This window comes from Daktulosphaira vitifoliae, unplaced genomic scaffold (genome assembly GCF_025091365.1).
Source record: "Daktulosphaira vitifoliae isolate Bord-2020 unplaced genomic scaffold, ASM2509136v1 Scaffold_220, whole genome shotgun sequence".
NCBI lineage: Eukaryota > Metazoa > Arthropoda > Insecta > Hemiptera > Phylloxeridae > Daktulosphaira > Daktulosphaira vitifoliae.
The window spans coordinates 1,892-15,962 of record NW_026099788.1 but is presented as its reverse complement, the minus strand read 5'-3'; the positions used below and the strand labels follow the sequence as shown (position 1 = coordinate 15,962).

The following is a 14,071-nucleotide window of genomic DNA, read 5'->3' as shown; positions in this document are numbered from 1 at the left end:
CTGTTTGTGCCAATGATTATAAGGACTTATCACTGAAATATTAGCTAAATCAATATTGCGACTGACCAGAAGTAGGCAAAATATTTCTTTACGATTTTAGCCGCTTTTAGAAAAGTATAATTTTTATTTAGTTATGAATATCTAAAAAAATTATATGAAGATGGTTTTCTAATCATGAAGTAGAATAGATCCTAAAAATATTTAAAGGATATTCTTAATTAGATCATTTTCTAAAAAAAATTTTTCACTATTTAAAAAAATTATATTGACACCCCTATAAGTTATAAAAATTGATCCTAAAAATAATTTATAACTTGATAAATCAAGAGAAACATGCAACTAAAAATATTTTAATTTTCTCATCATTGAAATTATTTTGAGAGGAATTAAGTGGGTTATAAGAAATGAATCACCTTGTATAAACATACAAATAATAATTATAAAATGCAAAATATATACTAAGTACATATTTGTTTGCACACAAATAGTAATACATATAACTTGTAATAAGTAGTTATAAATAATTTAGTCTACATTTGATCGAATTATTATTCGTATTCTTTTAATATATTGGTCGTAATAATAATTCTTTGGATATTTTACCATTAGAAAACATGTATAAACAAGAAACTCAAAATTTTGCTAATATAAAGTTACGACATTAAAATCATTGTCATTTCTTACTGTAGAGTGGGTTTGATACGCATGCGTGAATGTAAAAGTTGAAGTTTAACTACTCCTGGATTTAACAATAGATTTTTACAATTATAATCAAATTTTATAATACACTCAGTTGAGTAGATATTTTTAACAATTTTTTAATTGTTTTTTTTTATTTTAAGTAAATCATTAAAATTAATTCAGTTCTACATATTTCAATTGTACAATCTTTTATTTACCAAAAGTTAATTAGGAATGATTACTATGATTTCAATTAAAGTGATCTATTACGATAAAAATGAAAACAAAAATCGAGCTTCTCTGATAAATTTACTGTAATTAGTAATTACAATACCATTTATTTTCTATTTAATGATATCAATTTCAAACTTGAAAGTTGAGCTAAAAGTTATGGTAATAAATTCATTCTTTTCTTTTATTATAAATTTTCACTTTAAAGAACAAAAATAAGTAGGTTAAAAATTACTACTTTTAACATATTAAAAATGAAAATCAATAATAATTTGAAAAAAAATAATTATAAACATTCTATATTATATTTTTGAATCTATGAATTACTAATCTGGATATATTACGGAAATAGAAGTTGCTTTTGTAATTATTCACCAATTTCTTAGGATAAAACACCATCTACAGACTTGCATCGAAGCGTTTCTTATAATTGTGATTTTAATCACTGTCATATTAAATCTTTACTGGACTCAACTATGCCTCGTCCATACTGTGCCACGACCCCACTGTGCTAGGTTTTTTTTTAATTATTTTTACAGTTTTAAATATTGTTTTTAATTGATTTTTTCTTATTAGAATAAATATTATGAAATATACTTTAATCTAGTCCAAAACTGTAAAATTTATTTTTATAATAGTCACAAAAATATTTGTTGGCTTAAAAATTTAAACTTGTCAAATAATTGTAGAACACCTGTATATTTATGTATATTTTATTATTTACTATATAATAAAATTAAAGAATGTGAAAAAAATATATCATGTGGATGATTCTTTACTTATTTTAATGATAAAATTAATAGTAAAACTATTTTATATTCAAGGTTACAGAAAACTTTGTCTCATATTAAAAATATTAGATGTTGAATTAACTCCAAATCTGTTAGAGTATACTCTCTTAATTGTCTATCTATTGTGATATTAACATCAAGCCTATCCTAAGTTAAAATCTACATGCCATATTATTTATTTTTACCATTATTCGATTTGATTTAATTAATTATTTCTATACGATTAACACAAAATATTTTTTGGATTAAAAATTATTAGATTTGTCAAAATATTATAGACCATCCTATATATTTATTTATGCTTACTTTTATATTTTATTATAAAATTAAAGAATATGAAAAAAACAATAAATTATGTCGATGATTCTTTAAGTAACCACCAATTTAACCCAAAAATTGTCTTTAGTTACAGAATATACCACTTATAGTAAGAATGAAGGTGAGTAATATACTTTACATAAAAAATTCGATTGAAATCTAAAAAAATATTATACTTTATTCTAGAATTGGCAAAATATATGTTTTTTGTTGATAATTAGCTGTTTGATATTTAATGAAGGTAAACTATATTTTACATTATGTATGCCTATAATGTTTATGGAGTCATTTTTAAATTGAATGATGTTCGAAAGAAAGAGCATTAGACAAAAGTGACTTGTGTTCAGGAGAAACATTAAACTTAGTATATAAAACAATTTTTGCTTAATTTCAGTTCTATTTTTAAATTTATTTAATTTTAAATTTATCTAATATTTTAAAACAAATGTTGATTTTTAAAATGATATACTCTTTATACTAATTTTCTACATAATTAATGTATAATATAATAATGAACACAATTGATTTATGTCCTTTTTCTCAAACGCCTTTTCTAAAGATAATTTTATTATGTTGACTCTTAATAAGAATGTTTTAAAAACTGTCATCACAAGTTTATGTATTGTTTATCTTTTGTGTTTTTAAAAAAAGACAGATATTTTGATCTGTATAAATTCAAAAAAAAAAAAACGCAGTACAGGGGAGTAGTGGCACAGTGGTGACGTGGCATAGTTCGATCAAGTAATAATAATATCTGGCAGTGATTAAAATCACAATAAAAAAACAATTCGATGCAAATCTTTAGATACTGTTTCCTTATTAATATCCTGATTAAGATAAAGTATGTCGAATGAAAAAGGGATATAAATATTATTTTTCATAAAAAAATTGTGTTGATCTATACACTTTTCAATAAGTTTTAGTATTATAAAGTTAAAAATGTAAAAAATAAAACGGGAATTTTCACACAAAAATAGCATTCGGTAGCCATATTTACCGCGAAGATTTTTTTTTCATAATAAATTATATTACATTAGCTTCAATTTAAGATATATATAAAATTGTCAGACTTTCCGGACCACTTTCAAAAGTTAATTTTTTGTGAAAAAGTTGTCATTTTAAATCCCCCTCTGTGGGCAGGTAAAGGGTTAAATTTATGAAAAACATATACCAAATGATAGTTAAGGACAGCATGCATCCTAAAAAAAAAAATTTATTTCAACTTGACTTTCAAACTATGCCAAGTCACCACTGTGCCGCGACCCCCTTTATGCTGGGTTTTTTTTACATTATTATTGTATATGCCTAATAAGTTGATTTAGTGATTTTTAAATAGATCAGTGTACAGGTAAAAGGGCATTAGACAAAAATGGCGTATTTTTTTCGGTATCTATGGACTTAAAATGTCAGCTCCTTGCTTAATGATCGTCAAAGTTCACAAATTATATTTATTATAATTATAATTATTATATTACAAATAATCATATCAAAATAATTTGAATACATAAAAATTGCTTTGGTATATTTCTTTTATTTGATATAATATTTTCGAAAATATGACCCTTATCAGCTCACAAAAAGGGATTTAAAATAACAAGTTTTTTACATACCTCAACTTTTTCAACTTAACTTTTGAAAATGTTACGTAAATACTGCATATTTTAAACATATGTTAAATTAAAGCTTTTACTTTATATATTATAAGTTAAAAAAACCAGCATTGTGTGGTCGAGGCACAGTAGGAACATGGCATATTTGGGTCCAATATAGATGAAATCTGACAGTGATTGAAATTACTATCATAAAAATCGAACAAAATCTGTAGATCGTGATTAAATTTAAGAAGTTGGTTAGAATTTTAATTTATTCTAGAATTTCGATATGTTTTTTGTTAATAATTATCTGTATATTACCTGATATTTAACGAAGGTAAACTATATTTTACATTATTATTGTATATGCCTAATAAGTTGATTTTATAGCCCGAAAAACTGATTTAGCGACCCTTGGTGAGATTCTCCAGTATTTTTTGTTGTATTTGATTGGTTAATATAATACATTCTGTTATTCTAACAGTTATCTTAACTTAGTTTTATTATTGTTCTACAATTATAATAACAGATAATCATAAATTGAATTGTAATCGAGGTCGGCCTATAAGAATGTGTTTATAAAGTATTTTTCGGTGTTGCAAAACCGGAAAGTGGGCCGACAGCGACTGTTGTAATTCATCGTTAGTCATTTAACAACTATTGTGCGATTACTATTACTTTTTAATAAACTAATTAATTATTAATTCGGCAATACTGTTTTATTTAATTCTATTTGTTACTTTCGTAACAATTCTTTTACGTGGACGTTTCATGGATTACGTAAGAGAATAGTTGAATTTTGTGTAAGGGTATAATTTTTTTATTCTTCTTATCCACGGAAAAACACTGAATAGGTGATATATTTTTATTAAGTATATGTATTATTTATTATAACAATTGCATTTAATATATATGTATGTATTCAAATATTATTGCTGCTTATTTGTACAGCTTTTGTCTTTCTTCTACTCTCATATCTGATTATGATTCTATTCTACTGAAAGCCGCGAATGCCTCTATACCTATTTTCAAAATTATTAAAAAACGAGATTGACGACTCATACATATTAGGCCAATTTAACTTTAAAGTTAATAACTAATGTACTCGAAACAATGATTTATTTTATAAACCTCACACAACCAAAAAATATGCGTCAAAAGACCCANCCTCATACAACCAAAAAATATACGTCAAAAGACCCAATAAATATATTAATGTCCGTAGGAAATAGTCAATAATTTCCTTTATTATTATATTTATTATTACCATATACTCTATATATCTTTTATTATGTTTATATTATTATTTTCATTGTATTATATTATATTATATTATTATTTTCATTATATTATATAATTGTTATCATTGAATTATATTGTAAATTGGACATTTGTCCGTAGAAATGAATGAATAAATAAATAGACTCTTTTACCCCAAAATATTGCAGGCTTGTCTTTTGGCTAATAATACTAACCCTTTTGATTCTCAAACTTTCCCTATAATCCATTCAATTAGAGCAATCCTCCTCAAAATTTTCATCTCAAGTAAATAAGTTCAATTCCATTGGGTGTCTAGACAATGCGCAACACTCTTTCTATATTATTCTTCCTTTTTCTGATGCATTGCACTACTTAAATTATACTCTGGTGGAAACATGGATCAACAAGTGGTCTTCTCTTCCTAACAGTTTTACCCGATGGCATCGGTCCATCGTACCCAGTTTAGAAAGTTCTATGGTTCCATCAACTAGAACTTATTCGCATTATCATTTCTAGCTTTTCACGACTCAGACTGGATCATAATCTGGTACTAGATTATGATAAGTTCGTTTACAAATTAAACCTGAACTCTGTTCCCTTTTGCCATTTACATGAGGAAGAAGTCGTTGGAGATTTGCTCCACTTTTTATTGAATTGCTCCTCCTTAGCGTCTAGGTACCTGCTTATAAAATTTTTAGAATCCAATGGAATTTTCAATTTTGTTTCCTCTGTTNTAGAATCCAATGGAAATTTCAATTTTGTTTCCTCTGTCATACTAAATTCCCATTCTATTTCCGTGATTACTGCCATTATTTCTTTTCTATTGAATGCTAGTAGCATTATTTAACTACCTTATTATATATTATAATTTATTTTACATACTTTACCTTCGTTATACTAATTAACACTTATTATTTTTGTAATTCATAGTGCTAATTAATACTGTATCATCTAATTGTTATGCAATTGACGATCCTTAATATTTTCATAATAAAAGCTAACACCAAAAAAATTTTCCGTAATCATTTGAACATAGAAGATAAGTCATCGGGACAATTTTTTTTTTTAATTAAAAGCGTTACATAAGTTTTAGTTCGACATATGTTTAAAGGATGCAGTATTTCAAGAATAGTGTTAAAAGTTAAGTTGAAAAAGTTAGTTATTATGAAAAATTGCCATTTTAAAATCCCATCTAAGGGCAAGTAAACGGTCAGATTTTCAAAAAAATAAAATCAAATGATAGAAAAATATCTAAGCTTTCAAAAAAAAAAAAAGTTATTTTGATTCATTCATTTTTCAATAAGTTAGGTCAATTTATAGAGAAAATTTAATGATTTTAAAAATCGTAATTTTTGGAGGATTTTTGGACTATTTACCAGAAACGAGGGAAAAGCTTTTTGAGGATAATGTCTTTAAATAAATACGATTTGTGATCTTTTGAGAAAAATCGGTCCAGTGAAAGCTGAGAAAAAATAGTAACAGAAAAAAAAAATAAACACATCATGGTAAAATTAATATTTTTTCATCTTCTCATAGAAGCTAAAATCTTAATTTGAACTTTAATTGAAGTTATAATTTCAATTTTCCAAGAACTTCGGGTAATAAATATTATAACTGCACTATAATACTGTTTAATGGATATTTTTTAATAATATAAATAAAATTTATGTTCAGCAAATATTAATAATATATTGTGTTCATTTAGGGATTGAAATTAGAAATTTGAAAAACAAAAATNTAGGGATTGAAATTAGAAATTTGAAACAAAAAAAAATATGCCCATTCGAAAAAGGCACAACGAGAAAAGCTGCTGCAAGTGGTGACATAGAAAAATTAAAACTAGCTCACGAGAGTGGCTGTGAATGGGATGAATATACAACTACTGAAGCTGCTGCAAATGGGCATTTAGAATGTTTAAAATATGCACATAAAAATGAATGTCCATGGGATAAAGAAACAACAAGGGCTGCTGCTGCAAATGGACATTTAGAATGTTTAATATATGCTCATAAAAATGAATGTCCATGGGATAAAGAAACAACAAGGGCTGCTGCTGCAAATGGGCATTTAGAATGTTTAAAATATGCATATAAAAATGAATGTCCATGGGATAAAGAAACAACAAGGGCTGCTGCTGCAAATGGACATTTAGACTGTTTAATATATGCTCATAAAAATGGATGTCCATGGAATAAAAGCACAACTGAAGCAGCTGCCATGAGTGGTAATTTAGAAATTTTAAAATATGTTCATAAAAATGGATGTAGATGGGATAACAACACAACAATGGCCGCTGCTGCAAATGGACATTTAGAATGCTTAATTTATGCACATGAAAATGGCTGTAAATGGGATGAAAAAACAACATTAAAAGCCGCCGAAAAAGGTAGTTTGGAATGTTTAAAATACGCTCATGAAAATGGGTGCCGCTGGAATAAATATACAACAACGCGAGCTGCATTACATGGTAATTTAGAGTGTTTAAAATATGCGCATGAAAACGGTTGTAAATGGGATGTAAGCACAATTACTGCAGCTGCGATGAGTGGAAATTTAGAAATTTTACAATATGCGCATAAAAATGGATGTACATGGGATGAAAGCACAGCAGAAGCAGCTGCAAATTATGGTAATCTAGAAAACTTAAAATATATTCATGAAAATAAATGTAAATGGGATAAAAAAACAACAAGGGCTGCTGCTGCAAATGGGCATTTAGAATGTTTAAAATATGCACACAAAAATCAATGTCCATGGGATAAAGAAACAACAAGGGCTGCTGCTGCAAATGGTCATTTAGACTGTTTAATATATGCTCATAAAAATGGATGTCCATGGAATAAAAGCACAACTGAAGCAGCTGCCATGAGTGGTAATTTAGAAATTTTAAAATATGTTCATAAAAATGGATGTAGATGGGATAACAACACAACAATGGCCGCTGCTGCAAATGGACATTTAGAATGCTTAATTTATGCACATGAAAATGGCTGTAAATGGGATGAAAAAACAACATTAAAAGCCGCCGAAAAAGGTAGTTTGGAATGTTTAAAATACGCTCATAAAAATGGGTGCCGCTGGAATAAATATACAACAACGCGAGCTGCCTTACATGGTAATTTAGAGTGTTTAAAATATGCGCATGAAAACGGTTGTAAATGGGATATAAGCACAATTACTGCAGCTGCCATGAGTGGAAATTTAGAAATTTTACAATATGCGCATAAAAATGGATGTACATGGGATGAAAGCACAGCAGAAGCAGCTGCAATCTATGGTAATCTAGTAAACTTAAAATATATTCATGAAAATGAATGTAAATGGGATAAAAAAACAACAATGGCTGCTGCTGCAAATGGGCATTTAGAATGCTTAAAATATGCTCATGAAAACGGATGTAAATGGGATCAAAGTACAATAAGGGCTGCTGCTGCAAATGGGCATTTAAAATGCTTAAATTATGCGTATAAAAATGGTTGCCAATGGGATGAAACAACAACTAAAGAAGCTGCACGAAAAGGTAGTTTAGAATGTTTAAAATACGCTCATGAAAATGGATGTAAATGGGCAGAAGGAACAACTAGAGCTTCTGCTTTAGAAGGTAATTTAGAAATTTTAAAATATGTCTATGAAAATGGATGCCAATGGGACAAAGGTACAACCTCTGCAGCTGTTATGACAGGTGACTTAGAAATGTTAAAATATGCACATGAAAATGGATGCGAATTCGATGAATTAATAACAATACAAGCTGCCGTTACTGGTGATTTAGAAATTTTAAAATATCTTCATGAAAATAAAAGTAAATGGGCAGAAGGAACAACTAGAATTGCTGCTTTAAAAGGTAATTTAGACTTTTTAACATATGCTCACGAGAATGGATTCCAATGGGATAATGGTACAACAAAAATTGCTGCAGAAAAGGGCTATTTAAACTGCTTAAAATATGCTCATGAAAATGACATTAATTGGGATAAAGGTACAATAGTTACAGCTGCTCAACATGGAAATTTAAATTGCTTAATATATGCACACGAAAATGGATACAAGTGGGAAGATGGCACAACTAGAGCTGCTGCAGCAAGTGGCTGTTTAAACTGTTTAAAATATGTTCATAAAAATGGATGTGAGTGGGATGAAAATGTAACGTCAGTAGCTGCTTCTTATGGTGATTTAGAAATTTTGAAATATGCTCATGAAAATGGATGTAAATGGGCAGAAGGCACAACTAGAGCTGCTGCTTCTTATGGTGATTTAGAAATTTTAAAATATGTCTATGAAAATGGATGCCAATGGGATAGAGGCACAACTAGAGCTGCTGCTTTAAAAAGTGATTTAGAAGTTTTAAAATACGTACATGAAAATGGATGCAAATTCGATGAGCAAATAGTGATAATAGGTGCCATTAATAGTGATTTAGACACTATAAAATATGCTCATATTAATGGATGCGAATTGGATAAATTAATAACAATACATGCTGCTTATAGAGGTGATTTAGACATTTTAAAATATGCTCATGAAAAGGGATGCAAGTGGCTAGAAGGAACAACTATAATTGCTGCAGAAAATGGCTATTTAGACTGCTTAAAATATGCTCATGAAAATGACATTAATTGGGATGAAGGTACAATAGTTACAGCTGCTAAGCATGGCAATTTAAATTGCTTAATATATGCACACGAAAATGGATACAAGTGGGAAGATGGCACAACTAGAGCTGCTGCAGCAAGTGGTTGTTTTAACTGTTTAAAATATGTTCATAAAAATGGATGTGAGTGGGATGAAAATGTAACGTCAGTAGCTGCTTCTTATGGTAATTTAGAAATTTTGAAATATGCTCATGAAAATGGATGTAAATGGGCAGAAGGCACAACTAGAGCTGCTGCTTCTTATGGTGATTTAGAAATTTTAAAATATGTCTATGAAAATGGATGCCAATGGGATAGAGGCACAACTAGAGCTGCTGCTTTAAAAAGTGATTTAGAAGTTTTAAAATACGTACATGAAAATGGATGCAAATTCGATGAGCAAATAGTGATAATAGGTGCCATTAATAGTGATTTAGACACTATAAAATATGCTCATATTAATGGATGCGAATTGGATAAATTAATAACAATACATGCTGCTTATAGAGGTGATTTAGACATTTTAAAATATGCTCATGAAAAGGGATGCAAGTGGCTAGAAGGAACAACTATAATTGCTGCAGAAAATGGCTATTTAGACTGCTTAAAATATGCTCATGAAAATGACATTAATTGGGATGAAGGTACAATAGTTACAGCTGCTAAGCATGGCAATTTAAATTGCTTAATATATGCACACGAAAATGGATACAAGTGGGAAGATGGCACAACTAGAGCTGCTGCAGCAAGTGGTTGTTTTAACTGTTTAAAATATGTTCATAAAAATGGATGTGAGTGGGATGAAAATGTAACGTCAGTAGCTGCTTCTTATGGTAATTTAGAAATTTTGAAATATGCTCATGAAAATGGATGTAAATGGGCAGAAGGCACAACTAGAGCTGCTGCTTCTTATGGTGATTTAGAAATTTTAAAATATGTCTATGAAAATGGATGCCAATGGGATAGAGGCACAACTAGAGCTGCTGCTTTAAAAAGTGATTTAGAAGTTTTAAAATACGTACATGAAAATGGATGCAAATTCGATGAGCAAATAGTGATAATAGGTGCCATTAATAGTGATTTAGACACTATAAAATATGCTCATATTAATGGATGCGAATTGGATAAATTAATAACAATACATGCTGCTTATAGAGGTGATTTAGACATTTTAAAATATGCTCATGAAAAGGGATGCAAGTGGCTAGAAGGAACAACTATAATTGCTGCAGAAAATGGCTATTTAGACTGCTTAAAATATGCTCATGAAAATGACATTAATTGGGATGAAGGTACAATAGTTACAGCTGCTAAGCATGGCAATTTAAATTGCTTAATATATGCACACGAAAATGGATACAAGTGGGAAGATGGCACAACTAGAGCTGCTGCAGCAAGTGGTTGTTTTAACTGTTTAAAATATGTTCATAAAAATGGATGTGAGTGGGATGAAAATGTAACGTCAGTAGCTGCTTCTTATGGTAATTTAGAAATTTTGAAATATGCTCATGAAAATGGATGTAAATGGGCAAAAGGCACAACAGAAACAGCAGCAAGATATGGTAATTTAGATTGTTTAATATATGCACACAAAAATGGATGCCAATGGGATGATGGTACAACTAAAGCTGCTGCCCAAGAGGGTGATTTAGACATTTTGAAATATGCTCATGAAAATGGATGTAAATGGGCAGAAGGCACAACTAGAGCTGCTGCTTCTTATGGTGATTTAGAAATTTTAAAATATATCTATGAAAATGGATGCCAATGGGATAGAGGCACAACTAGAGCTGCTGCTTTAAAAAGTGATTTAGAAATTTTAAAATACGCACATGAAAATGGATGCGAATTCGATGAGCAAATAGTGATAATAGGTGCCTTTAATAGTGATTTAGACACTATAAAATATGCTCATATTAATGGATGCGAATTGGATAAATTAATAACAATACATGCTGCTTATAGAGGTGATTTAGACATTTTAAAATATGCTCATGAAAAGGGATGCAAGTGGCTAGAAGGAACAACTATAATTGCTGCAGAAAATGGCTATTTAGACTGCTTAAAATATGCTCATGAAAATGACATTAATTGGGATGAAGGTACAATAGTTACAGCTGCTAAGCATGGCAATTTAAATTGCTTAATATATGCACACGAAAATGGATACAAGTGGGAAGATGGCACAACTAGAGCTGCTGCAGCAAGTGGTTGTTTTGATTGTTTAAAGTATGCCTATGAAAATGGATGTAATTGGGATGTAGATACAATAGTTACAGCTGCTGTTCATGGTAATTTAGATTGCTTACAATATGCTCATGAACATGAATGTAATTGGGTTGAAGGTACGACCAGAGGGGCTGCTGCTAATGGACATTTTGACTGCTTAAAATATGCCTATAACAATGGTTGTGATTGGGACGAAGGAACAACAAGAGAAGCTGCCGCTAGTGGTTGTATTAACTGTTTGATTTTTACACATAAAAAAGGATATACATGGGATGAAGGTACGATGAGTGCAGCTGCTACAAATGGTCATTTGGAATGTTTGAAATATGTTCATGAAAATGGATGTGAGTGGGATGAAAGCACAATAAGATTAGCTGCTGCAAATAATCAAATAAGTTGCATAAAATACGCTCATGAAAATAATTGTCCGTGGAGTAAAAATACCATTTNATTTTTCAAAAAGTTATGGAAGTTTTAAGAAAAAAAAGTGAAAAAATTTCGAAAATTAGCGATTTTTAAATTTGTAATTTTTTTGGATATTTCCCCCATTTGCGGGGAACGAGGGAATTTTTTTCAATTTTTAAGGGTAATGTTTTCAACTAGATACAATTTGTGATCTTTTGACGTATTTTTGAAAGAAATCGGTCCAGTGAGAGCTGAGAAAAAGTGGCAACAGACATAAAAAAAAATAAAAAAAAAAAAAAAAACACATCATAGTAAAATTAATACCTTCTCCGCTTCGCATCGAAGCTAAAATTACTATAAAATAGCGGATAAGTAATAACTGAAGAAAAGTTCAAGTTTTTATTAAAATTTTAAACCCTCAAATACCTAAACTATATGCTTTGCTAAAAATACATAAACCGGGAAGTAATATGAGACTTATTGTGTAAAATATTAATGCCTCGACTTACATTTTGGCTAAACACTTATTAATAATGTTTTCATCTATTCATAAATTAATTCTAATAGATTCTTTCTCTTATTTCAACTTTTTTCAGCTTAACTCCCATCCTAATAATCATGGTACAATTCTTGACCTTATATTTTCCAATTCTAATAATGGCACAGTAAACTTATCTTCAGAGACACTTGTATCTCCAGATCCCTACCACCCTCCTTTAGATATTAATTTTCCTTTCCATACAACATCCTACACTGATAATACACATACTTACAAAGATTTTAAATGTGCCGATTATAATAGTATATCTCAATTCTTTAATTCCTTCAACTGGGAGGCTACCTTCTCTCTTTACTCAATCAATGATGCTACCTCTGTTTTTAATGATGCAATCTTAAATTCCATTAATCTTTTTGTTCCTAATAAAATCTTTAAAACTCCCAAGTTTCCTCGTTGGGTAACACCCGCTCTAAAAAGACTTATTTTTCAAAAAAAACAAGCTCATTTTAATTTTAAGCGATCAAAAAATCCCAATTATTATTTAATTTTTTCAGAGTTTAGAGCTAAATGCAAGCGTATTTCCAAACTAAATTACCAGTCCTACATCAATTAATTTCAAAAAATACTTGTCCTTAATCCTTCTAAATTTTGGAAATTTACCAAAGATCTTAATAAACACTCTTCCATTCCTTCATCTGTGTATCACAATGGTGTAACCTCTTCCTCACCTACTGAATCTGCTAATCTATTTTCGAACCACTTTTCTTCTGTTTATAAAACCTCTCTTTCTTCTATTTCTGATCCGACTATTTATCCCACCTATCCTTATAATCTACCTGCAAATTGTCTTTTTTCTATCGATGATATCCAAACTCTGTTGGGTTCTCTAAAAAACAATGTCTGGAATGGTCCTGACGGTATCTCAGCTCAATTATTATATAACTGCCGTCTTTCTCTAGTATACCCTATATTTTTGCTTTTCAGGCGTTCTCTAGATGAAGGTATTTTTCCTGGAGTATGGAAGACTTGTTCCATCACCCCTATATTGAAATCCGGTGATCCGTGTCTTGTCTCTAATTACCGGCCAATTTCGATCCTGCCTCATATTGCCAAATTATTTGAATCTCTGGTCTATTCTAGTATAAAGCGAAGTCTTAACCATATCATCATTGAAGAACAACATGGTTTCCGTCCAGGTAAATCTACCGTATCCTGCAATTTGTCCTTTACAACTTTTATTTTAAACAGCTTCGAAAAAGATTATCAAGTTGATGCTGTCTTTACTGACTTCAAAAAAGTTTTTGATACAATTGACAGTCGTCTACTTGTATCTGAGCTTAAAATTCTTGGTATTGGTGACTCCTTACTTTCCTAGTTAGAGTCCTATCTTGCATCAAGAAAACAATATGTTTTTGTCAATGGTGCTAGGTCCAA

The 14,071-nt window shown here is 29.6% G+C and overlaps 1 protein-coding gene across 1 annotated transcript; it reads left to right on the top strand.

Annotated features, from left to right (window-relative positions):
- Positions 1-777: 777 nt before the first annotated feature.
- LOC126909270 (uncharacterized) lies at positions 778-12,211 on the top strand. Its single transcript, XM_050691690.1, has 6 exons — positions 778-792; positions 2,110-2,142; positions 2,208-2,262; positions 6,615-9,176; positions 9,744-9,824; positions 10,392-12,211. The coding sequence occupies exons 2-6, from the start codon at positions 2,137-2,139 to the stop codon at positions 12,209-12,211; spliced, it is 4,524 nt and encodes a 1,507-aa protein (XP_050547647.1). The 5' UTR covers positions 778-792; positions 2,110-2,136.
- The last annotated feature ends 1,860 nt before the right edge of the window (positions 12,212-14,071 follow it).